Below are 26,438 nucleotides of genomic sequence, written 5' to 3'. Positions count from 1 at the left end.
TTGAGAGCTTTCGTGAACGCCACGATGAACCTCCGGGCTCCATAGGCTCTAGAGTTAGTTAGTTAGTTAACTACTTTAGTGTAGATTTTTTCTCCCTGGTGGCTGGTAAGGAAACCTTGCATCATTCGAATCACTTTTAGGTAGTAGAAATCTATAGTGGATTTCTTGTACTGACGGATTCCAAGTTTTATGTAATGTTGCTCACTAATTACGTCTGTTTACTGATCGAAGAAGCAACAGTCAATAATTTTACCAAAATAAATTGCAGTTCTATCACAGAAAAACTAAGCACTCTTCTTGAAAATTCATCCTGTTACAGAAAGGAATGTTAATGTTTGATATTAATTTATATATTTCCTGTTGTGATTCCGGTTTCAGGGAACACGAAGGTGTGATATCCTCTGAAAAAGTCGTAATCTTTTTGATGCATTTTGGGATCATTTCTATAATTCTTGTTTAACATCCTCTTCTAACGTAAGAAGTAAGCAATGTTCGATAAACGTTTCGACATTCAGAAAGAATAAATCAATCTACACTAACATAAGCACTTATAATTACATGATTTATAATTTATAATTTTGGAATGAATTTTCCAACATACAAAAGAATTAATCTCTTACGAGCAATTTTCCGTTTTTTTTATTATTCATTTCACTTCCTTGCCTTATTTATTTGGCTTTTAATATGTTTCAGTGGTTACTGCTTTATTCAAATTTGTGATGTTGTGCTTAAATATGCAAACCTCTTTCAAAATACTTAGTGAGTTAAAGTTATATGCGGAATGCGAAGTTATATGCAAAGATCATTTAGCAAGCATTGTTGGGTTATTAAGTCTGGGACGCGGAGGTGAACAAGTCATGTATCCAATATAAAAGAAAGTAGGAATGCTTTGAAAGTTTTCAATAGAAATCCCTTCTGGAAAAGAACATTAGGGCAACCTAAGTGCAGATAAGAGGATCATATTTGGATGGATGTCGCATAAACAGGAATACGAAATGGAAACAGGATCCAGTGAAAATTAACTACATCATTATTAGAAGGAGTACACAGTAGAAAATATTTCTCACTGTGAGAAGCCCTCAAAAGTACATGTGCTAGTTGCTTTCAAACGGAAGCTCCACCGATTTGTTTCAGCCGCTGTGAGATATATTTCTTGATGTCTCTCTGTAGCTTCTTTCGCATAAACAGAATTTGTCTTCACCAGGTTTCAAAAATAAAACTTTTTACAAATTTGATTCTACCACTATTTCTAATAATCAAGCAATCATCGACTGAACTATTTCTATTACTTCTATATGAAATGTATATTGATTCTAATTAATAAGTAAATTCTAAAACTACGTTCTTTATTTTCAATCGGTAGACAGCATCTCAATGTCTCACAGCACTCTACGTTACTTGTGCTTTTAATGTTTGGAGTTGAATCCTGGAGGAGCAAGGAAAACCATAATAAAATTACATATTTCGTTACAAAATTCATTAACACAAGCGCATGCGCCTATTGTTTGCCGCAACAACACGCGGTACGGGAATTCCATCACTATGAAAATAACTTCCCATAAATTTCAACTTTGAAGGTATTTTGTTTTAAAATATTAATATATAACTATTTGTTACAAACCTCAAGAAAATGTGTTAATTGCTTTTGTATGAGCCCCGAAAATGCTTTTGCAAATATGTTGAAATTGCGAAGAAATAAGTTATTTTTTTAAGAAACATAAGCACACGCGGTGACGAGGATTGCCCACACTTTAGAAATTTATTCCCCTTGTAACCTGTATTACTGTTTTCCAAAAGCTGTCTTTATTCCTTCTTGAAACTACGTATGGAAATGTAGATTATACTGAATGAAAACACACGAAACATTTCAATGTAAACACCTTTGGAAAACTAATGTATTTGTAGGTTCATCCAAAGCACCGCCTATGGAATTCGCATCACCTTCACGATCTGACATAGGAAATTATGGCTGTGGTGGTTCAGCTATGCTTTCACCAACTTCTTCTCCTCATTGAGTTAAATAGGTCCAAAACCCGTCTCTGCCCCGTTTCATACTCTATTCTAATTACAGATATAATAACACGAGTATAGTATGATCATCAAAAATTAGAAAGGCTTGCACACGCGGTGAAGATCTTTCCCCGCAAAACGTTGTCTTTCCACAACAAAAGTTTACAGAAAACTGAGCGTTCTATTTACACGCAAAACGAGGCAAATTAGAAAGATACAAGGCACTTGCGATACGAGCATAAAGCTATTGTAAAGCAATCAATTTTTTTTATTCAAATGCGGGGAATCCCTGCTAGCTCGTGTTAACACTTCTTTAGAGGTGCGAACGTTCAGTCAAGAAGCGAGTTCGCTATGTCTCGGGTGATCTAAAAATGACTCCCAGGGACTCCAGAGTAATATTCTATAAGTCAAAATGAAGCGAAAATTATATATAATATTTGTTTTTGTGTACTAGTCTGGAGACGCGAATCTCACTATGTGGCAGCGTGGAAGACAAAGCACTATAAAGTTAATCTCCCAGTTCATTAAACAGTTAGATCTACTCCTTGTAGATGGCAGTTAAAATTGATAGAAATTGACACTAAGCATCACCTATTGGCTTAATCATCGTTGTAAGTGATTGATGACTTCGTAGAGCAGTTCTAATTGTTCCAAGTTAGTACGCAATATTACGACATAGTGAATTTTTTATTCCCTTTTTAGGCTAAGGTATTCACCGGTCCGTAAATCATTATATAGCATGTTCACTTTATTTTGACCTACACAATAGCGCTGTGTTGAGTGTAGGTGCCATTTCTAGAGCACTCTCTCCCTCTCTCTCTCTCTCTATGTAAAATTTCACTTGCTACCATTCACGACTTCTATGCCTCGATCCCACATCGCATCAAGGTTGTTCTGAAGGCGAAAGGTGGCCCGACACCATATTAATCTGGTAAGTTGCAATTTCGTTCAGGTGTTTTCATTTTTCTGATCACCATCTGTAGTTCTCCAGATATAAGGCCTACATAGAAATTTTAGCCTCAAATATATTGGATCATTTGATCCAACAAGTTGTAAACAATTTAAACGCCCTGAAAAATAAACAAGGGATATAATAGCTAGGAGACAAGATAAGCTAAAAACTACGCTCATTAGACTGTTCAAAGTTATCATTAGAATTGACTTAAAACTTCAAGATTCTGCAACTGTCTTCTTGTAAATTTTTCCTTTCATTTTGTTATGTAAAGTATTCAAATAAGAAGTTCATAACAATGGAGATGTCTTACATGAGATAGGCTATCACTTTGTAATTGATTGCGTTCTTTCATGCTCCATGCTGGACGTCTATAATTATCAATGTAGATTCTAACAATGTAAAAACAAATTGATACCTTGTACTACCTAGAACGAAGTTGTAAATTTTTCTTACTACCGAGAATGAATTATACATGTTGTCATTAACCCTCGCAGGACCAAGCGTCAACCCGTTTCGTGTATACATTTTATAGCCCCCCCTTGGTCCTTTGAGGGTTAAGGATGATATTAATGTAGTCCTTTCTTCCTTCATTCTATAGTCTAATCAATAACATATGGTACAACGAAGAGCCTCTATATATCTATTCTTTGAAGTATAAAACACAACACTAAGTGTGCTTTGGATATCTGTCTGCGTTAAGACCTCACGTGAAAACAACGTATTTTTCCAAAGAGTTGAAACACATGAACAGGATAGGAAATATTTTCCCTTCCACGATTTTTTTATTTTTAAAATGTCCTATTGCTTTACACATATGCCCACTGGAAATTGAAAATGGCAATCAAAATAAACCCATCAACCAATATTATAGCAGGTTTGCTTTATAAATTAACGTTTGATGTAATTGCGTACTCCATCGTTCAAAGATTTCGGTTTTGTCGTGTATCCTATCCTTTTTTGAGTACCCCAATATTAAAAAGCAAACAAAACATTGCCAGAAAAGTAAACGAATTCCTTACCCAAGTTCTCTGAAGGCAATGTCCATGGAGGCGCTGTAAATAAAAGAAAATAATGATTACTAACTATAACTTTTCGTCTTTTCCATTTGTTTAAAAGTATAATCAGTATACACATCTGTTTTAGCTTCATTTTCAATTTGGACGTTATTTTAACATATTATAATAACCCTATTAGTTGAGTGATTAGTGTCATTGCCTTTGGTGTCGGATGCAAAATTTATCCCTCTTCACAGATTATGTACTTCGAACCCTGTTAATCTCTAAATCCGGCTCCCTGAGTGACGAAATCAGCGATAAACAAAGACCGAATGATACTCAATTATTTATCATGTTTGTAATCTTCAGAATAACATAAGCTTACATGGAACCTCAATTACATATTTGTCCCAGACTCAATATTATTATCGTGGCCCCGCGTAGCGTAGTCGCTAACGCTCTCGCCTTTGGTGCGAGCGGTCCCGGGTTCGATTCCCGGTGGGGTCACTCGGTCGAAAAAGTGTAACAGCTTTTTCAGGCCAGCCACCCTGAATGAGATTTTCCTGGGTTTTCCTCATTCCCACCAGTGTGGTACCTAACTTGCAGGTCCCAGGCCGCTTCCTTCCTTCCCCAATCCTTTCTTCCTTCCCTTTCCCGGATAGTGTGCTCGCCGAGGGACGTCATCCCTCAAATCGTGAAGGGCTAAATGGCCTTAGATGCCGAAAGCCCAGAAATCTAAATCCTAAATCCCCTCAATATTATTATTGGCCGGTTTATATATTTATGTAATTATCCGATATATATGTATATTTAAATATTGAACTATAATCAAATAACATTATATTACGATCAGTATAGAATTAGATATTGGAGATAATGTAATTTTGAACCTCAATATTTCTTCCAAATTTATTTTCTTCTTTTTCGTTCATGGATTTACTGCGACTGTATGCAGTCAGACTTATATTTTAATTATCTAACTCACTTCCTATACATGAATATACGAATAGCAACTCTAAGACACAGTACTAATTACAGTTAATTTAACTTATAATTATTACGTGGGCACGACTCCAGAGGAATACATTCCCAATTTTCCTTGCTCTGACGGACATAACCAGGTTCACATACGCAACCATTTGTAGGAGGGTAACATATCCTCTCTTCCTGATTACAATACGTTTCGCAGCTCTCAGAATTAAAAGGAACTTCTCCCTCTGGACAGACTGGAAAATGAAAAAAAAAATGGGATTGTACTTGAAATGTATTTATATATAAATTACGAAAAAGTTAATAAATAAAATATTTTTTCCATACAAAAGAATAATTGATTTCTTAAAATACTAGCATTTGCCGGGGATCTCATCGTCATTTCTAAACACTAACGTCAGGATGAAGACAACGGCTGGCATACTATTCATAAAATACCTATATCCGTACATACATGTAACAGTGCAGAAACGGATGCGTCAATAAACGTATACACACTTGGAATAGTCACAGAAAATTTGTTCTTCAACTTGCAAGTTTAAGTTTCTGGAAAGGTAAAGCTGTAACACAATCTAAAAAAATGAATTTCCTGTTCAAATAAATGTTTCAAATGGTGGTTAAAGTAAATGTTAAAAATAGTGCTTTCGTGAACGCGACGATGAACCTCCGGGCTCCGTAGGCTCTAGAGTTAGTTAGTTAGTTAGTTTTGTGTAGATTGTTTTCTCTCTGGTGGCTGGTAAAGAAACCTTGCATGATTCGAATCGCTTTTAGGTAGTAGGAATGTATAGTGGATTTATTGTATTTACTGATTCCATGTTTTATGTAATGTTGCTCACTAATTCCGCCTGTTTACTGTTCGACGAAGCAACAGTGAATAATTTTATCCAAATAAATCGCAGTTCTATCACAGAAAAACTAAACACTCTTCTTGAAAACTCATCCTGATGCAGAAAGGAATATTAATGTTTGATATGATTTGATATGTTTCCTGTTGTGATTCCGGTTCCTGGGAACTCGAATGTGTGACATCCTTTGGAAAATTGTAAACGTTTGATGCAGATTTGGATCAATTCTATAATTCCTCTTTAACATCCTCGTCTAACGTAAGAAGTAAGTAACGTTCGATACACTTTTCGACATTCAGAAAGAATAAATTAATCTACACTAAGCACTCTAAGCAATTATAATTACATAATTTATAATTTTGGAATGACTTTTCCAACATACAAAAGAATTAATCTCTTACGAGCAATTTTCAGGTTTTTTGTCATTCATTTCACTTCCTTGCCTTATTTATTTGGCTTTTAATATGCTTTAGTGGTTACTGCTTCACTCAAATTTGTGATGTAGTGCTTAAATATGCAAATTCCTTTCAAAACGGTCAGTGAGCGAAAGTACGAAGTTATATGTGGAATGCGAAGTTATATGCGAAGATCATTTAGCAAGCATTGTTGGGTTATTAAGTCTGGGAGGCGGAGGTGAACAGGTCATGTATCCAGTATAAAAGAAAATAGGAATGCTTTGAAAATTTTCAATGGAAATCCCTTCTGGAGAAGAACACTAGGGCAACCTAAGTGCAAATAAGAGAATCATATTAGGATGGATGTGCCATAAATAGAAATACGAAATGGAAACAGGATCCAGTGAAAATTAACATCATTATTAGGAGTACACAATAGAAAATATTTCTCAGTGTGAAATGTGCTCAAAAGTACATGTGCCGGCCGCTTTCAAATGGAAGCTCCACCAATTTGTTTCAGCCGCTTTGAGACATATTTCTTGATGTCTCTCTGTAGCTTCTTTCGCATAGACAGAATTTGTCTCTCCTAGTTTCCAAAAACAATACATTTTACAATTTGATTCTACCACAATTACTATTAATCAAGCGATCATCGACTGAATCATTTCTATATTTTCTACATGAAATGTATATTGATTCTAATTAATAAGTGAGCTCCTCCGTGGCTAAGCGGTTAGCGTACGCGCCTTTGGCGTGGGAGAACCGGGTTCGATTCCCGGCGGGAGCTCATGTGGTTCGGATTCCACGTTAATCAGTAGGTCCACGTCTCATATAGCCTCGCTGCTGAACGGGACGTTAAACTCAAAATCAACTCAACTCTAATTAATAAGTAAATTCTAAGACTATGTTCTTTTATTTTTTCAAAAGGGTAGACAGCATCTCAATGTATCTCAGTACTCTGTGTTACTAGTGCTTACAATTAGTATTTAATATTTGGAATCCTGGAGGAAATAGGAAAACCATAATAAAATCTTCATTAACACAAGCACAAGCGCCTATTGATTGCCGCAACCACACACGATACGGGGATTCCATCACTGTGAAAATAACTTCCCATGTATTTCAACTTTGAAAATACTTTGTTTAGTTTTTTTTACAACAGTATAACATATGTATCTATTTGTTAAAAACATAAAGAAATGTCTTAATTGCTTTTGTGCGAGCGCCAAAAAATCTTTTCGCAAATGTGTTGATATTCCAAAGAAATAAACTAACATTTTAAAAACATAATCAGACGCGGTGAAGGGAATTGCCCACACTTTAGAAATTTATTCTGCTCGTAAACTGTAATACTGTTTTCCAAAAGCTGTTTTTATTCCTTCTTGAAACTATGTATGCAAAGGTAGATTATACTGAATGAAAACAGACGAAACATTTCAATGTAAACACCTTTGGAAAACTAATGAATTTGAAGGTTCATCCAAAGCACCGACCATGGAATTCGCATAACCTTCACGATCTGACATAGGAAATTATGGCTGTGGTGGTTCAGCTATGCTTTCACCAACTTCTTCTCCTCATTGAGTTAAATAGGTCCAAAACCCGTCTCTGCCCCGTTTCATACTCTATTCTAATTACAGATATAATAACACGAGTATAGTATGATCATCAAAAATTAGAAAGGCTTGCACACGCGGTGAAGATCTTTCCCCGCAAAACGTTGTCTTTCCACAACAAAAGTTTACAGAAAACTGAGCGTTCTATTTACACGCAAAAGGAGGCAAATTAGGAAGATACAAGGCGCTTCCGCTACGAGCATCAAGCTATTGTAAAGCAATCATTTTTTTTATTCAAATGCGGGGAATCCCTGCTAGCTCGTGTTAACACTTCTTTAGAGGTGCGAACGTTCAGTCAAGAAGCGAGTTCGCTATGTCTCAGGTGATCTAAAATGACTCCCAGAGACTCCAGAGTAATATTCTATAAATCAAAATAAAGCGAAAAGTATGTATAATGTTATATGTTTTGAGTACTCGTGTGGAACGCGAATTTCACTATGTGGCAACGTGCAAGTCAAAGAACTATAACGTAGATCTCCCAATCCATCAAATAGTTAGATCTACTCCTTCTGGATGGCAATTAAAATAGATAGCCATTGACATTAGCACCACTTATTGGCTTAACCATCGATGTAACTGCTTGAAGACTTCGTAGAGCAGTGCTAATTGTTCCAAGTTAGTATGCAATATTACGACATAGTGAATTTTTTAATTCCCTTTTTAGGCTAAGGTATTCACCGGTCTATAAATCTTTATATAGCATGTTCACTTTATTTTAACCTACACAATAGCGCTGTGTTGACTGTAGGTGCCATTTCTAGAGCTCTCTCTCTCTCTCTCTCTCTCTCTCTCTCTCTGTAAACTTTCACTTGCTACCATTCACGACCTCTATGCCTCCATCCCACATCGCATCAAGGCTGTTCTGAAGGCGAAAGGTGGCCCGACACCATATTAATCTGGTAAGTTGCAATTTCGTTCAGGTGTTTCCATTTTTCTGATCACCATCTGTAGTTCTCCAGATATAAGGCCTACATAAAAATGTTAGCCTCAAATATATTGGATCATTTGATCCAACAAGTTGTAAACAATTTAAACGCTCTGAAAAATAAACAAGGGATATAATAGCTAGCAGACAAGAGAAGCTAGAAATTACGTTCATTACACTGGTCAAAGTTATCATTAGAATTGACTTCAAACTTCAAGATTCTGCAACTGTCTTGTAAATTTTTCCTTTCATTTTGATATGTAAAGTATTCAAAGAAGAAGTTCATAACAATGCGGATATCTTAAGTGACATAGACTATTACTTTGTAATTGATTACGTTCTTTAATGCTCCGTGATGGACGTTTATAATTATCAATGTAGATTCTATTACAATGTAGACACAAATTGATACCTTGTACTGCCTAGAACAAAGTTGTAAACTTTTCTTACTACCGAGAATGAATTATGCATGTTATCATTAAGGATGATATTAATGTAGTTTATTCTTTCTTCATTCTATAGTCTAATGAATAACATATGGTACCACGAAGAGCTTCTGTATATCTATTCTTTGAGGTATAAAACACAACACTAAGTGTGCTTTGGAGATCCGTCTGCGTTAAGACCTCACGTGAAAACAACATATTTTTCCAAAGAGTTGAAACACATTAACAAGATAGGGAATATTTTCTGTCCCAAGATTTTTTTACTTTTAAAACGCCCTATTCCCTTACACATATGCCCACTGAAAATTGAAAATGATGATCAAAATATACCCATCAACCAATATTATAGCAGTTTTTGTTTTAGAAATAAACGTTTGGTGTAATTGCCAACATCATCATTCAAGGATTCCGCCTTAGTCATGTATCCTATCCTTTTTTGAGTAGCCCAACATTAAAAAGCAAATAAAACATTGCCAACAAAGTCAACGAATTCCTTACCCAAGTTCTCTGAAGGCAATCTCCATGGAGGCGCTGTAAATAAAAGAAATAATGATTACTAATTATAACTTTTCCTCTTTTCCATTTGTTTAAAAGTATAATCAGTATGCACATCTGTTTTAGCTTCATTTTCAATTTGGACGTTATTTTAACATACAATAACCCTATTAGTTGAGTTATTAGTGTCATTGCCTTTGGTGTTGGATGCAAAATTTGATCACCCTTCACAGATTATGTACTTCGAACTCGGTTATCTCTACATCCAGGTGCCTGAGTGACGAAAGCAGAGATAAAGAAAGACCGAACAATACTTACTCAATTATTTGTTATGTTTGTAATCTTCAGAATGGCATAAGCTTACATGCAACCTCAATTACATATTTGTCCCAGACTCCATATTATTATTGGTCGGTTTATATATTTATGTAATTATCCGATATATATGTATATTTAAATATTGAACTATAATCAAATAACATTATATTACGATCAGTATAGAATTAGGTATTGGAGATAACGTAATTTTGAGCCTCAATCTTTCTTCCAAATTTATTTTCTTCTTTTTCGTTATTAATTTATTGCGAATGTATGCAGCCAGACTTATATTTTAATTATCTAACTCACTTCCAATACATGAAAATACGAATAGCAACTTTAAGACACAGTACTAATTACAGTTAATTTAACTTATAATTATTAAGTGGGTATGACTCCAGAGGAATACATTTCCAATTTTCCTTGCTCTGACGGACATAACCAGGTTCGCATATGCAACCGTTTGTAGGTGGATAGCATCTCTTCTCTTCTTGATTACAATACGTGTCGCAGCCAAAAATGTAAGGAACTTCTGCCTCTGGGCAGACTGGAAAATGAAAAAAGGGACTGTACTTGAAATGTATTTATATATAAATTGCGAAACAGTTAATAAATAAAATATTTTTCCATGCAAAAGAATAATTGATTTCTTAAATTACTAGCATTCGCCGGGGATCTCGTTGCCATTTCTATACACTAACGTCAGGATGAAGACAGCGGCTGGCATAATATTCATATAATACCTATATCCATACATACATGTAACAATGCAGAAACGGATGCGTCAATAAACGTATATACACTTGGAATTGTCACAGAAAAGTTATTCTTCAACTTGCTAGTTTATGGAAAGGTAAAGCTGTAACGCAATCTAAAAAAATGAACTTCCTGTTCAAATGTTTCAAATGGTGGCTAAAGCAAATGTTGAAAATGGTGGCCACTAGCATTGATATACTTCCAAGTATGAGTCTTACTGTTTTCGGTGCCACGTCAGAAGGACACGGACAGAGGGAGAGAACACAAATGCCGGAGTGAAAACGGCCTCATGGCAAAAGGGCCTGTGTCAAAATGGATCCGCGTCAAGAGGGCCCGGGTCAGAAGGACATCGGTCAAAATGGCCCCGCGACAAAAAGCCCCAAGTCAAGAAACCTGAGATATAGCCTGAAAAACCTCAGAAGTATAAGAATATTTATTAGATGAAAAATATTATGTGGACAGTATCTGATTAATTTGTGTTGAAAGAACATACATGTGGAAAATATATAGGGTTAGTTAAAACTATTATGACAGATCATCAATAACGATTCGCATGGACGGAGGAGAAGTAAATATTGCATATGAATATTGATGCAAAACTGCATTGAATGGGGTATGGAATTCATGGCAAATACTTTGGATTCCGCTATATTTGATAGTACACAATATTTTATGAATAGAACGGGGAGTTTGACACATCAATTTAGAGAAGAATCTTCGCAGATATGAGAAAAATAACTCATTTTTTAAAAAAATATATTTTCACTCGTTGCGAGATACGGTGCTACGTTTGATATTTGTAACTAGTAGACCAAAGTATCTGGACAGGCAACGAGACACCTACACGCAGAAAAGTAAAAGGTTGCAGGTGTGTGTTGAAGCAAAATCTGCACTGAGTGAGGACCTGGACATAATGACAGCCATCTTGAATTCCGCCATATTGGTTATCACACAATATTTTTAAATGGAAAAGAATATGTATGGCACATCAATTTCGGCCTGGATTTTCCGACAAACGAGAATATGACTCATTTTATACCAATCCTCGTTATTTTATGATGTAAGTGTGTATGTTTCACATTTGTGTGTAGTAGACAAAACTATCAGGACAGTAATAATGTGCGAGTGTTGCAAGAGGAAAAGCAAATGCTGCAATTGTGCGTTGTTGGAAAAACTGCATTGAATGGGGATGTGGACATTGTTGATCACATAAATATTCAGATATTAAACAAGCAGCTATAAATGTCCCTTAAGTTATTTTATCCCTCCAAGGTAATACAGTTAGTATTTAATATGAAACACACAACGATTTATAACTTTCTTTAAGCATTTCGGCATCGTTGTTACAATTTTCCCGGTATAATGTGGGGAAATATTGTTGCACGCTGTACGTAGAACGCTTTCACCATAAGTCGTACATATTTCCCTTATGTTGCAATTCGTTCCAAATTTTCTCAGTGGTTTCAAAGCCGGTACTGTGGGGTGGGCTTTCACTCAGTTTTGGACAGTTTTAAAACAATCATTTATTTATAACATATACTTTGTTTGGAATCAATATCTTGATAAAATTAATAGTCCAACTAAGAACGTTAAGATTTATTTATCTTATCAGAATTTCATAAATACACACTAACTCTCAACATCTCACTGAACATATATAACCCAAAACAATACACTTCATCGACCGTACTTTACAGTAGGCGGGAAGATCTTGACATTTATCTCTGCATTTACTTGTCAAATACTATTATTCTATCCCCATATTCATGCAGGTTTGTATTAAATTTTTCGATAAACAACAGAATCCCACCAATTTTTGGCTTCATTTTCGAACGCTCTAGAAAATTTAAGTATCTCATAATACTTAATTTGGATAATACATAGTTTCTTTCTAGGAATTTTACCATTATATCCTTCACGTACTATCTCGACATGGTACGATACACTGAGCAGACAAAACATTGTTACCACTCACTACTATTTGAACGAAGTCGTTGATCTCTACCGAATATTCAAGTCTGCATATTAAAAGCATTCTCTTGCTTAATTGTCGTTAACTAACAATTAATCACAAATATACTTACTATTAAAATGAGTTATAGTTACTATTAACATATGTGATAACTTCACAATGTTTTACAAACGCAAGCAAGCGAACAGAAACTTTAAGAACACAAAGAAGCTCTCTTTATTAGTTGTCTTTCCAATTATTAGTTGCCTGTCTACTAGAAACAAACGTCAAACGTAGCACACACTATATCGTAAATGAATAGCGGTTGGTCAAAAGTCGGTCCAGATTATCGTTTGTTGGAAGATTCTAGCCAACATTTATGCGACACAAATATCCCTTTCTATTTGAAAATATTGTATGGAATATAAATGTGGAATTCAAGTTGGCTGCGATGATCATTTAAGGCAGTTTTAACACCAATACTAACCTGTAAAAACTACTTTTCCTTTGTTCACTTGTCTCTTTGTTACTGCCGTGTCATGATACTTTATTCTATTACATACATATGTCAAACACCCTGCCTCTTAAACGGATAGCTATGTGTCAAAAATGAGTTCACATTCTCATTTGTGGGAGTATAAAGCCTAAATTAAAATGTAAAATCACAGACTTTTTCTTTAGAAAATGTGCTATCTGCAATATAGAAGAATTCAAGATGGTTTCCATGGTGAATGCACTCCAAATCAACGCAGTTTGTCACCAATTGCAACATTTGATTTTCCTCCGTCCACACACATCATTATTATTGTTCTGTCCGAAAAATTTGACTAGCCCTGTATGGAGATCAACATGTATGTTTTTACAACAAAATTAAAGAGACATTTTCAAGGGAATATTCTTCTTATAATGGGTGTTTTTTTTACTTTGATTCAGGGGCAGAAATAGAATTTTAGAAGTAAGGGTATAGTCATTAATAGATATAGTCCGATTTTACTATGTCTCGAGAATACAAACTCAGAGACATGGATAAAAGCAAACTTACATTGAGAACCAACTTAAGCGTTAGCTATTGTTGCAGAACCAACAGCAAACCAAACAAACTTAAGATCACCATTTAAGTTTTTCTTTGTTTCTAATAACCACTGATATTTTTCCTTCTATTTTACAAACACTTCTACTTACTAAGAGTACACTATCCCCTCGTGCATCTTTGATTTCAACTCCTGTTTTAATTTCAGGCTTTCTAGACATGGGACCATTTCTACCCGGGCCTTTTTCATTTGAGCCTTTTTGTCGCCGGGCCCTTTCCTAGCGGGGCCCTTTTGAATCGGTTCTTTTGACGCGGGGCTCATTTGACGCGTGGTCTTTTTGACTCGGGTCCTTTTGTCGCAGTGCCTCTCTGACCCGGGCCGTTTTGACGCGGGGCCGTTTTGACACGGGCCTTTCTGCCCGAGCCTTTCTGACATAGAATAATTGTAAATGTCATCCATCTTTTCTAATTATTCTATCTTATATAAGTTTTTACGTGATTTACACACACAAAAGAAAACTTCTTGTTCCCTTAACGTTAATATAAATCAACGATCTCGAAAAGTAGATCGCACCAATATTTTCGTATATGTCTAATGAATTGTTATCGGGGCAAAAAATGTGATAGTTGCTTCTTTAATTTGAAGTTTCCAGAGGTCAAACTTTCCGGAATAAACCAATTCCAGAGTTAGGGCAATGTCGGTTTTTAATTTTCTTTTTCTGTTAATTGCTGATAACGCTTCATTATTATGGGTCTCGATATTCACAACAACAATATGCAATTTCAACAATGAAGAAAAACAAAAATGAAAAATCGCCAGTCCACGAATTCTTGAATTGGTTATGAAAGTTAAAAGAACTCTAAGATTAGATTTCTAGAAGCAGCAATATAGGCGTAACTAGAGGGAGATTGAAGGAGGCCTAGCCACCCCAAAAGTAAGGCTGCCCTTACAATTGTTTTACTTAATGAAAGTGTGATAAATTCACCTAAATTACACAAAACCATTTTAGTGGCTTATTTATTCGACATATTTCATAGTAACTATATATACGTTCACCTATCGATCTTTAAGGAGTTTGGTTTCGTAAAACTCCTTCATATACAGGGTGTTTCAAAACAACATCGACAATGTTTGGGACAACAAAATAAGACAAAAATATAGACAAAGCTGGGTGCACAAATGCTTCCTTTAGAAGTTACAATCTGCCAAAAAGATGAAAAAATGAACTTTGAAGATCCATAGTTTCAAAACTATGGGTCCTTCTGTACTCGGTTCAAGACTTCACTTAGGAACTAGTATGTACCCTATCCAAACCTCCATATTTTAGAATCATAAGACACTCACACAACAATTTTTGTTAAGAGATGTTGGCTACGGGCATATAATATGAAGTTCTCACCAACTACCTCTATAAAAATTGTTGCAGAATTACAGCAGGATTGTAAAACATTTACTTTTAGATAGGGAACATACAAGTTCCTAAGTGAAGTCTTGAACCGACTAAAGAACCCATAGTTATGGAGCTATGGACTTGTGAAGTTCATTTTTTTCATGTCTTTGGCAGCCTATAACACCGAAAGGAAGCATATGTGCACCCAGGTTGATCTATGCTTTCTGTCTGATCTTGTTATCTTGAATTGCCCCCCAAACGTTGTCGGTGCTGTTTCGAAACACCCTGTATTTACCTCGTCCGTGTATGTGTTCTTCCGGAAGACAAAAAATTCAAGAACTACAGGGTGTCCGAGAAGTTCTTCCCTGAAAACAGAAATTGAAAACTCAGGCTAGATATAAGATAGAAATATGAAACTGGTGTTGAATTGTTTACAAACTATAAAAGTTTTTGTCTGTGTTAGGTTTGTTATCTTTTACCAAGTCTCAATTTTATTTGTTTTAGGTTTGTAGTACGTAAGTAAGAAGCCCAAGAAGCCATGCCAACCAACCAGGAAAAGGCACAGTGTGTCCTGTGGTACCATGAGACACGATCACCAACCACGGTGCAGAGACAGTTCCAGACAACATTTGGGAGGACTCCACCTGATGTCAAGAGCATTAAAGCCTGGTATGAGAAGTTCAAGAACACAGGGTCGGTTGCTGACTTTCCGAGGTCTGGTCGACCAAGAACCTCAGCAGACACGGTGGAGGCTGTGCGGCAGTCTTTTCTGAGAAGTTCTAAGAAATCGGTGCGCAGGGACTCACGTGAATTACAGATGCCAAAAAGCTCTATCCATGACATTTTACACAAACGTTTATTGTTTCGTGCTTACAAAGTGCAATTCGTTCAGGCCTTGTTGCCCGACGACGGTACACATCGATATGACTTTGCGGTCGAAATGCTATCACGTATTGAGAACGATAATGGTTATCTCAGACGAATTGCCTTTTCCGACGAAGCGACATTCTTTGTCAGTGGAGTAGTGAATCGCCATAATGTACGCATTTGGGGTTCAGAACCCCCCAGGGAGGTCAGGGAGTTCACCAGAGGCAGTTCAAAGGTGAATGTTTGGTGCGCGTTATTGCACGATCGAATTATCGGGCCATTCTTCTTCGCTCATGTGGAAATGTACTGATGTGACCAAAACTTTTATAGTTTGTAAACAATTCAACAACAGTTTCATATTTCTATCTCATTTCTAGCCTGAGTTATCAATTTCTGTAATCAGGGAAGGACTTCTCGAACACCCTGTACTTGATGGATCATTACCAATTTTGTTTCAAAATATAGAGAATGAAAAGTTATGAAACTAATTTGTTATTAGAATCATCTACTCAAACCGGAAGCGGTTCAAACAAACCATTTCAAGTTTTACTGTTGATCGCTATACAACAAAAACGGTTATAGATCGTGATAAGCGGTATTCTGCAATCGATTAAGCGCCTCAAGGGCACGTATTAATTCTATACGCATCTCTTTACTAAAACAGCAAGTGGTTCAAATTCATTATAACTTCCTGTTTCAATAATAACTTATCTACATACAGCAGAAACAGTAAAAGAAAGAAGCACCCTACTTAATGGATCATCACAAACTTAGACCAAACTATAGACGATCAAACCGGAAAAATAAACCATTTCCGGTTTTACCATTTATCGCCATAGAGCAAATGGTAATAGATAGCGAAAACCGAAGTGGTTCTAATTCACAATAACTTCCGACTTCAACGAAAATCGATCCACTACACCTAAAACAGTAAAATGTAAGAAGGAGGGTTCTTTTGGAAGATTAAACGTCCGAAGAATAGCTTTAATCTCATTCGTTAATCTTGTACCAAAACTTGAAGTGGTATAAATTAAACGCTTCCAGTTTCAATACTTATCTGAAAAGAATAAAATTTTTTTATATATATCGAGAAGCAAGGTTACTAGACAACAGGTTGCCTCTTAACCATTCTGCACGGTCATAGGCTGTCCCGGAATGACGTCACTTACAGCCCCGTGAAGCGCGCAAAAAATTTGTCGTCTGTTTTTTTTTTCCACTTAAGAATAAGGAAGAGGGTCTTCGTGTGAGAAGTCCTATACTGAATTAACGTTACATAGTAAACTCCTTTTTTTGCTTGCATGCAGAATCAAATTTAAGTGTCTGTGATTTACTACATACAATAATGATCGGGAACAGAATTTATAATAATAATTGTGTTATACGATAATATTTTATTGTTAGAAACCTTACCTCACTGGACAAGTTTCCTGAGTTTTTCTCCCGTTTGTCCTGAGAGCTTCCTTCTCTTTGTACAGAAACCCTTCCTGTTTTGCCAAACTATTCAAAAACTTAATTTTGGCATATGTTCTCATTCGCACAAATGTAGTCACTATTTCAGAATTCACATTAGCATTACTCCCACAAATAATCCTCTTTAGACATTTCATGGTATATTTTCCCATACGCACTCTTCTTCCATGGTCAAATGAAAACTGTTCTTGCATATCTTTTACACACGAAAGCACTCTTCATTGGGCTATGTGAGATTGCCATGAGACAAGCTTTGAATCAGGGGTGTAGCCAGCACACTTATCTACGAAGAGCCCGGCATTTTTGCGAGGGGGAGAAGACAATTTTCGATTTATCAAGCCAAAGAAAGTGTTACAGTTAGTGACTTTGAGGCCTGAAAAAACCGAAAATTTTTCGTTTCCGTCCGGAAAACCAAAAACATTTTTTGAAGCTTTGGTTTTTGCTTTTTCTCCAAAAATATTATGTACCAAGTAGTTTTAATTATGCTTAACCAAGAACTACAGCTGCGGGCCAAATATTATGCCTTTGGGCATAACTATTACAATTTAAGCCCCCTTGCATAGAACCTATCTACATTCCTTGAAATTTCGCTTAATTTCTTTAAGATTTCCTGACAAAAATATTTATTTATTATTCTTGTTAAAACATTATACAAAATCACATATTAGCATAGATTGACAATTATTTTAAAATATGCCTATGTAAAATATTTTAATGCTTCATATTGGACATGACCCGCAGAGGAATACTGGATCAATCGATTGTAGCAAATGTGGCAGCAAGCTCTACATTTGGTCATTTCTTACACAGAAGAGATACCATACTATTCGATCGGTAAATAATTTACCGATTATTAATTATATGTAATTTGTTATTTTTAAATAACTGAAGCGAGATAATCTGACGATCGTGTTTTAAAAGCTAGTCATTTCGGTGGTCCAGGAAAAAAAATTGAGGGGTCTGGCCTCGGTGCCCCCCGTGGCTGCACCACTGCTTTGAATCGATGATGGTGAAGAGTGATGAACGAGAACATTTTTATTGTACTGATTACTTAAATGAGGGTGTATTTTTGCATATTCTTTATTATTATTATTATTATTATTATTATTATTATTATTATTATTATTATTATTATTATTATTATTATTATATCCTTATTCTATTCTATTCTATAAAAATTCTGTAATCTTAAGAAAATTGACAAGTTCTTTAAATATATTATCGGGATAATTGTATTTATTGTACAGACGTATAGATTTTAATAGGTATGTATATTTTTATAGTATATTTGTATGTTTGACGGCATCCTTGTTTTAAGGACAATTTTAAGAAAATTGACTAACTATTTTAATGAATAATGAAGTAATTATGTTTATCGAGAAAAGATAGAAGTCATAAAATTATGTATATATTTTAAGATAGATAATGACCTCCTATCGTCGAAACAAATGTATTGTTAATATTAAAAGGAATATAAGATTTGTGTTATAACCCTTAGTTCTATGACTAAGTGCTGTATTTTTGCTATCTGGCTGTTCATGGCACTAAAAATAAATAAATAAATATATTATTATTATTATTATTATTATTATTATTATTATTATTATTATTGCAAGCCAACCTGCTATATACGCCAGTCCAGCTTCTTCCATTGCTGATTGTGTCTCAATGGAGCACACTTGACTTAAGCACATCCTTGTTCTCGGTCATTGTCTTCAGCATTTCATCAGTACGTAGAGCACCATATTTTAAAAGAAATTTACTTAAAATAAAGTCTTTATTCTCGACAGTATTTAAGTTTTTGTTAATTTTCAGTACGCCAGGATTATTGTCTAAAATAATCATTCTAATTCTATTTAGTGCATTTAAAACTGTAGGATTATCATAGAGTTCTCAAGTGTGTTTGGTCTACGGGTGACGTATTACGATCTTCACAGACTCCCTCCGAACTTAAACCGAAGTGTTTCGAGGCGACCTGTTCTCTAGTAACCTTGATCGAGAAGCGCTTTTTAGAATCGATTTAGTGGTTCAGTAACTGGTTCAATCGCTTCCGCCCATATTCTATTTAAACTGAAGTGGTAGTAATTAACACTTTCGGTTTCAATATTGATCTCCATACAAGTGGAATAATAACTGATACCGAGAAGTAGTTTTATAACCAATTAAGTTTCTCGATAAACATTCTCTCTCTACTCTAAACTCTTTACGAAAAGCTAAAGTGCTTGAAATCTACTACCATTTCTGGTTACAGTACTGAGAAAATATTTCACCATACAAACCCAACTCCTTCACGCGGTGTACACGTGGTACTACTGCTTGCTTATTTAGATTTCTTTCTTTTTGCTTCCAGTTGAAACTCGTACAGTACACAGACTCACATAAAAGAGTTTGGTCATCCCATGATTAATCTGATCTCACTAATGTCCTCATTTAACTACTAGCCGTCTACGAGAGGAAACATTTGCTAGCATGTTATCTTTCCTATACTGACCGACCTATATGAGAAGCGCTTGCAATTCGAGCATGAGATAGTTCGACTGAACATTATAAATTATCTTTATATAGAGACGACAAAGAAATATAGAGAGTGAGAAAAAGATGGTTACTGAGAAATATCTTAAACGAAGAAAGCTGAAGGTACAGAAATAAACTTAACTGACACCATATCGTAAGTGCATCTCAGTACATAATCGAAAATAAGCCATCTTGACTTTTAAATGCGGAATTACAAATTATGATTTTAGGTGAAGTGGTAGCAATGAATGTTACGAAAAGACCATGAATGATGCACAGTATCTGGTTATTATTATCGATGTTACGAAGAGACCACTCTTCCGTTACAAAGATAACTTCGACCCCAGACTAGATTTCCTTACAGGTCTCTATGTAACGTTTTCGACATCTATCTGTCTGTCTCCAAGTCTGTCTGTCTATCTATCTATCATATTGTATCAAACATCAATTAATATATAGTTTCTTAGAAATGGTGACATACATTTTTCTTGGTGGAAAGGGTGCGAATACATGCTCTAGGTATTGAAACTAGGAAACCACAGAACAGAGTATAGGACTTTATCTAATAGAAATAACTAATACATTGTCTTACCACATTGTGATGGTGGAATGCATTTTCCAGTTTTCTGGTTCAAAACATAACCGACATTACACGTACATATTCTCTTAGAAATAGAACCTACTCCGACGTCGGTCAATACTCGCAAATCTTGACAAGAAATTTCGACGTCACTAGGATCAGTAGGATCAGTGGGATGTTCGTTTTCTCCACATTTAACTGTAAGAAATAATAAGCAAAATCAATATCTTTCGAATCAATTTCTACAGGCAATAATGCTATATCTTGTAGTATTTATATTTTGTAATATATTCATTTTTTACATAATTTTATATTATCTTGACCAAGAGGCTAGGGTCACAATCACCTTCACCAGATATTTTTCCTTTATTGTCAGGTCATTTGCAGAAAATTGAGCATAATATATATATATATATATATATATATATATATATATATATATATATATATATATATATATATAAAACAAATATTAAGGTAGTTATATTTGAATGTGCTCTATCATCGGGCTAAACACTATAACATTTATGTACAACAGAAGAGGAAGAAGAATTATTGATCTAAGTGATTATTTAAGGGTTACACTATTTACTTTTATGTCTGTTTAAATGCCAATATTTTGAAATTTATATTTTCCACCGAAATGAATCATGTTAATTCTGTAAATTAAGGACAAAATTCCAAAATTATATTTCTACTGAATTACTGAAATATGTAAAATAAGAGGGCTGTACATTACGATTGGTCTCCTGAAGTGTGATAAGAGCTAATAAAGAATTTCAATGTTGCTAGCAATTCCATTGGTTTTTGTATCACAGCTGACTGGAGATAATGCTATGGGATATACCTCCAACAACTTCTTGTCAACATACAAAGGTATACACTTTACATAAAAACATGTGAAACATTGAAAATAAATTTAATCGTATTTTAAACATAGTTGCGAATATAGTGCTTTCAAATCAAATCTTGTAGTCTTAATGAGTGTTGGAACATTGTCGCTTACCCTGAGGGAAGAATGTAGACTGAAAATAATAGAGAACAAGATCCAGAGACGTATATTTGGACCCAAGAAGAACGGGAATGGGGAATGGCGGAAATTTTATAACGAGGAACTACATAATTTATACGGTTTACCAAACATTGTTAGGGTCATCAAATCTAGGAGGCTCAAGTGGGTCGATCATGTAGCCAGGATGGGAGTAATTAGGATCGGTTTCAAAGTCCAATCGGAAAACAACCATTAGTAAGACGTAGGCACACATGGGAGACGTAGGCGCATATTAAAATGGATCTCGCAGAAATAGGAATACAAAGTAAAAACTGGGTCCACTTGGCTAAGGATAGAATTTAGTGGAGAGCTTTCGTGAACGCCACGATGAACCTCCGGGCTCCATAGGCTCTAGAGTTAGTTAGTTAGTTAACTACTTTAGTGTAGATTTTTCTTCCTGGTGGCTGGTAAGGAAACCTTGGATCATTCGAATCACTTTTAGGTAGTAGAAATCTATAGTGGATTTCTTGTACTGACGGATTCCAAGTTTTATGTAATGTTGCTCACTAATTACGTCTGTTTACTGTTCGAAGAAGCAACAGTGAATAATTTTACCCAAATAAATCGCAGTTCTATCACAGAAAAACTAAGCACTCTTCTTGAAAATTCATCCTGATGCAGAAAGGAATGTTAATGTTTGATATTAATTTATATATTTCCTGTTGTGATTCCGGTTTCAGGGAACACGAAGGTGTAATATCCTCTGAAAAAGTCGTAATCTTTTTGATGCATTTTGGGATCATTTCTATAATTCTTGTTTAACATCCTCGTCTAACGTAAGAAGTAAGCAATGTTCGAAAAACGTTTCGACATTCAGAAAGAATAAATCAATCTACACTAACATAAGCACTTATAATTACATGATTTATAATTTATAATTTTGGAATGAATTTTCCAACATACAAAAGAATTAATCTCTTACGAGCAATTTTCCGTTTTTTTTATTATTCATTTCACTTCCTTGCCTTATTTATTTGGCTTTTAATATGTTTCAGTGGTTACTGCTTTATTCAAATTTGTGATGTTGTGCTTAAATATGCAAACCTCTTTCAAAATGCTTAGTGAGTTAAAGTTATATGCGGAATGCGAAGTTATATGCAAAGATCATTTAGCAAGCATTGTTGGGTTATTAAGTCTGGGACGCGGAGGTGAACAAGTCATGTATCCAGTATAAAAGAAAGTAGGAATGCTTTGAATGTTTTCAATAGAAATCCCTTCTGGAAAAGAACATTAGGGCAACCTATGTGCAGATAAGAGGATCATATTAGGATGGATGTCGCATAAATAAGAATACGAAATGGAAACAGGATCCAGTGAAAATTAACTACATCATTATTAGAAGGAGTACACAGTAGAAAATATTTCTCACTGTGAGAAGCCCTCAAAAGTACATGTGCTAGTTGCTTTCAAACGGAAGCTCCACCGATATGTTTCAGCCGCTTTGAGACATATTTCTTGATGTCTCTCTGTAGCTTCTTTCGCATAGACAGAATTTGTCTTCACCAGGTTTCAAAAATAAAACTTTTTACAAATTTGATTCTACCACTATTTCTATTAATCAAGCAATCATCGACTGAACTATTTCTATTACTTCTATATGAAATGTATATTGATTCTTATTAATAAGTAAATTCTAAAACTACGTTCTTTATTTTCAATCGGTACATAGCATCTCAATGTCTCACAGCACTCTACGTTACTTGTGCTTTTAATGTTTGGAGTTGAATCCTGGAGGAGCAAGGAAAACCATAATAAAATTACATATTTCGTTATAAAATTCATTAACACAAGCACACGCGCCTATTGTTTGCCGCAACCACACGCGGTACGGGAATTCCATCACTGTGAAAATAACTTCCCATAAATTTCAACTTTGAAGGTATTTGGTTTTGAAATATTAATATATAACTATTTGTTACAAACCTCAAGAAAATGTGTTAATTGTTTTTGTATGAGCCCCGAAAATGCTTTTGCAAATATGTTGAAATTGCGAAGAAATAAGATATTTTTTAAGAAACATAAGCACACGCGGTGACGAGGAATGCCCACACTTTAGAAATTTATTCCCCTCGTAACCTGCAATACTGTTTTCCAAACGCTGTCTTTATTCCTTCTTGAAACTACGTATGCAAAGGTAGATTATACTGAATGAAAACAGACGAAACATTTCAATGTAAACACCTTTGGAAAACTAATGAATTTGAAGGTTCATCCAAAGCACCGACCATGGAATTCGCATAACCTTCACGATCTGACATAGGAAATTATGGCTGTGGTGGTTCAGCTATGCTTTCACCAACTTCTTCTCCTCATTGAGTTAAATAGGTCCAAAACCCGTCTCTGCCCCGTTTCATACTCTATTCTAATTACAGATATAATAACACGAGTATAGTATGATCATCAAAAATTAGAAAGGCTTGCACACGCGGTGAAGATCTTTCCCCGCAAAACGTTGTCTTTCCACAACAAAAGTTTACAGAAAACTGAGCGTTCTATTTATACGCAAAAGGAGGCAAACTAGAAAGATACAAGGCACTTCCGCTACGAGCATAAAGCTATTGTAAAGCAATCATTTTTTTTATTCAAATGCGGGGAATCCCTGCTAGCTCGTGTTAACACTTCTTTAGAGGTGCGAACGTTCAGTCAAGAAGCGAGTTCGCTATGTCTCGGGTGATCTAACAATGACTCCCAGAAACTCCAGAGTAATATTCTATAAGTCAAAATAAAGCGAAAATTATATATAATGTTTTTTTTTTTTTTGTGTACTAGTCTGGAGACGCGAATCTCACTATGTGGCAGCGTGGAAGACAAAGCACTATAAAGTTAATCTCCCAGTTCATTAAACAGTTAGATCTACTCCTTGTAGATGGCAGTTAAAATAGATAGAAATTGACACTAAGCATCACCTATTGGCTTAATCATCGATGTAAGTGATTGATGACTTCGTAGAGCAGTTCTAATTGTTCCAAGTTAGTACGCAATATTACGACATAGTGAATTTTTTAATTCCCTTTTTAGGCTAAGGTATTCACTGGTCCGTAAATCATTATATAGCATGTTCACTTTAGTTTGACCTACACAATAGCGCTGTGTTGACAGTAGGTGCCATTTCTAGAGCACTCTCTCTCTCTCTCTCTCTATCTCTCTCTCTCTCTCTCTCTATGTAAAATTTCACTTGCTACCATTCACGACCTCTATGCCTCGATCCCACATCGCATCAAGGCTGTTCTGAAGGCGAAAGGTGGCCCGACACCATATTAATCTGGTAAGTTGCAATTTCATTCAGGTGTTTCCATTTTTCTGATCACCATCTGTAGTTCTCCAGATATAAGGCCTACATAGAAATTTTAGCCTCAAATATATTGGATCATTTGATCCAAAAAGTTGTAAACAATTTAAACGCCCTGAAAAATAAACAAGGGATATAATAGCTAGCAGACAAGAGAAGCTAGAAATTACGCTCATTACACTGGTCAAAGTTATCATTAGAATTGACTTCAAACTTCAAGATTCTGCAACTGTCTTGTAAATTTTTCCTTTCATTTTGATATGTAAAGTATTCAAATAAGAAGTTCATAAATATGCGGATATCTTACATGAGATAGGCTATCACTTTGTAATTGATTACGTTCTTTAATGCTCCGTGCTGGACGTTTATAATTATCAATGTAGATTCTAACTATGTAAACACAAATTGATACCTTGTACCACCTAGCATAAAGATGTAAATTCTTTTACTACGAAGAATGAATTATACAAGTTATCATTAAAAATGACATTAATGTATTCCTTTCTTCCTTCATTCTATAGTCTAATCAATAACATATAATACCACGAAAAGCCTCTATCCATCTATTCCTTGAGGTATAAACACCCAGCATTGAGTGTGCTTTGCAGATCCGTCTGCGTTAAGGCCTCACAGGAAATAACATATTTCTCCATAGAGTTCAAACGCATGAACAATGTAGGGAATATTTTATCTACTAAGATTTTTTCTACTTTAAAAATGTCCTATTGCTTTACACATATCTCCAATGAAAATTGAAAATGGTAATCAAAATAAACCCATCAAGCAATATTTTAGCAGTTTTTATTTTAGAAATAAACGTTTGATGTAATTGAGAACTTGATCTTTCAAGAATTTCGGCTTTGTCGTGTATCGTATCGTTTTTTGAGTACCCCGATATTAAAAAGCAAACAAAACATTGCCAAAAAAGTAAACGAATTCCTTACCCAAGTTCTCTGAAGGCAATGTCCATGGAGGCGCTGTAAATAAAAGAAATAATGATTACTAATTATAACTTTTCCTCTTTTCCATTTGTTTAAAAGTATAATCAGTATGCACATCTGTTTTAGCTTCATTTTCAATTTGGACGTTATTTTAACATACAATAACCCTATTAGTTGAGTTATTAGTGTCATTGCCTTTGGTGTTGGATGCAAAATTTGATCACCCTTCACAGATTATGTACTTCGAACTCGGTTATCTCTACATCCAGGTGCCTGAGTGACGAAAGCAGAGATAAAGAAAGACCGAACAATACTTACTCAATTATTTGTTATGTTTGTAATCTTCAGAATGGCATAAGCTTACATGCAACCTCAATTACATATTTGTCCCAGACTCCATATTATTATTGGTCGGTTTATATATTTATGTAATTATCCGATATATATGTATATTTAAATATTGAACTATAATCAAATAACATTATATTACGATCAGTATAGAATTAGGTATTGGAGATAACGTAATTTTGAGCCTCAATCTTTCTTCCAAATTTATTTTCTTCTTTTTCGTTATTAATTTATTGCGAATGTATGCAGCCAGACTTATA

At 35.0% G+C, this 26,438-nt stretch overlaps 1 protein-coding gene and 1 non-coding gene across 12 annotated transcripts in view; one reads left to right on the top strand and one right to left on the bottom strand.

The window, feature by feature from the left end:
* LOC145694440 (zonadhesin-like) overlaps positions 1-26,438 on the bottom strand; it is an 86,973-nt gene that overhangs the window by 55,303 nt on the left and 5,232 nt on the right. For 7 of the 11 annotated variants that reach the window (XM_081770666.1, XM_081770665.1, XM_081770674.1 and 4 more), the window contains 5 exons: positions 25,834-25,866; positions 20,562-20,747; positions 9,676-9,708; positions 5,022-5,186; positions 3,985-4,017 (listed from right to left, as the gene is read on the bottom strand). In XM_081770666.1, the coding sequence (XP_081626792.1) occupies positions 3,985-4,017; positions 5,022-5,186; positions 9,676-9,708; positions 20,562-20,747; positions 25,834-25,866 (450 nt within the window). The remainder of the gene's footprint in view (positions 1-3,984; positions 4,018-5,021; positions 5,187-9,675; positions 9,709-20,561; positions 20,748-25,833; positions 25,867-26,438) is intronic. The other 4 variants (XM_081770675.1, XM_081770672.1, XM_081770671.1 and 1 more) reach the window with 4 other exon arrangements.
* On the top strand, positions 4,393-4,467 carry TRNAQ-UUG (transfer RNA glutamine (anticodon UUG)). The gene has a single exon. It is a non-coding gene; the product is annotated as a tRNA-Gln (tRNA).

This window comes from Thermobia domestica, chromosome 9 (assembly GCF_964235325.1).
Source record: "Thermobia domestica chromosome 9, izTheDome1.hap1.1, whole genome shotgun sequence".
Taxonomy (NCBI): Eukaryota; Metazoa; Arthropoda; class Insecta; order Zygentoma; family Lepismatidae; genus Thermobia; species Thermobia domestica.
Note: the sequence above shows the minus strand (reverse complement) of the source record. Positions and strands in the feature narration are given on the sequence as shown.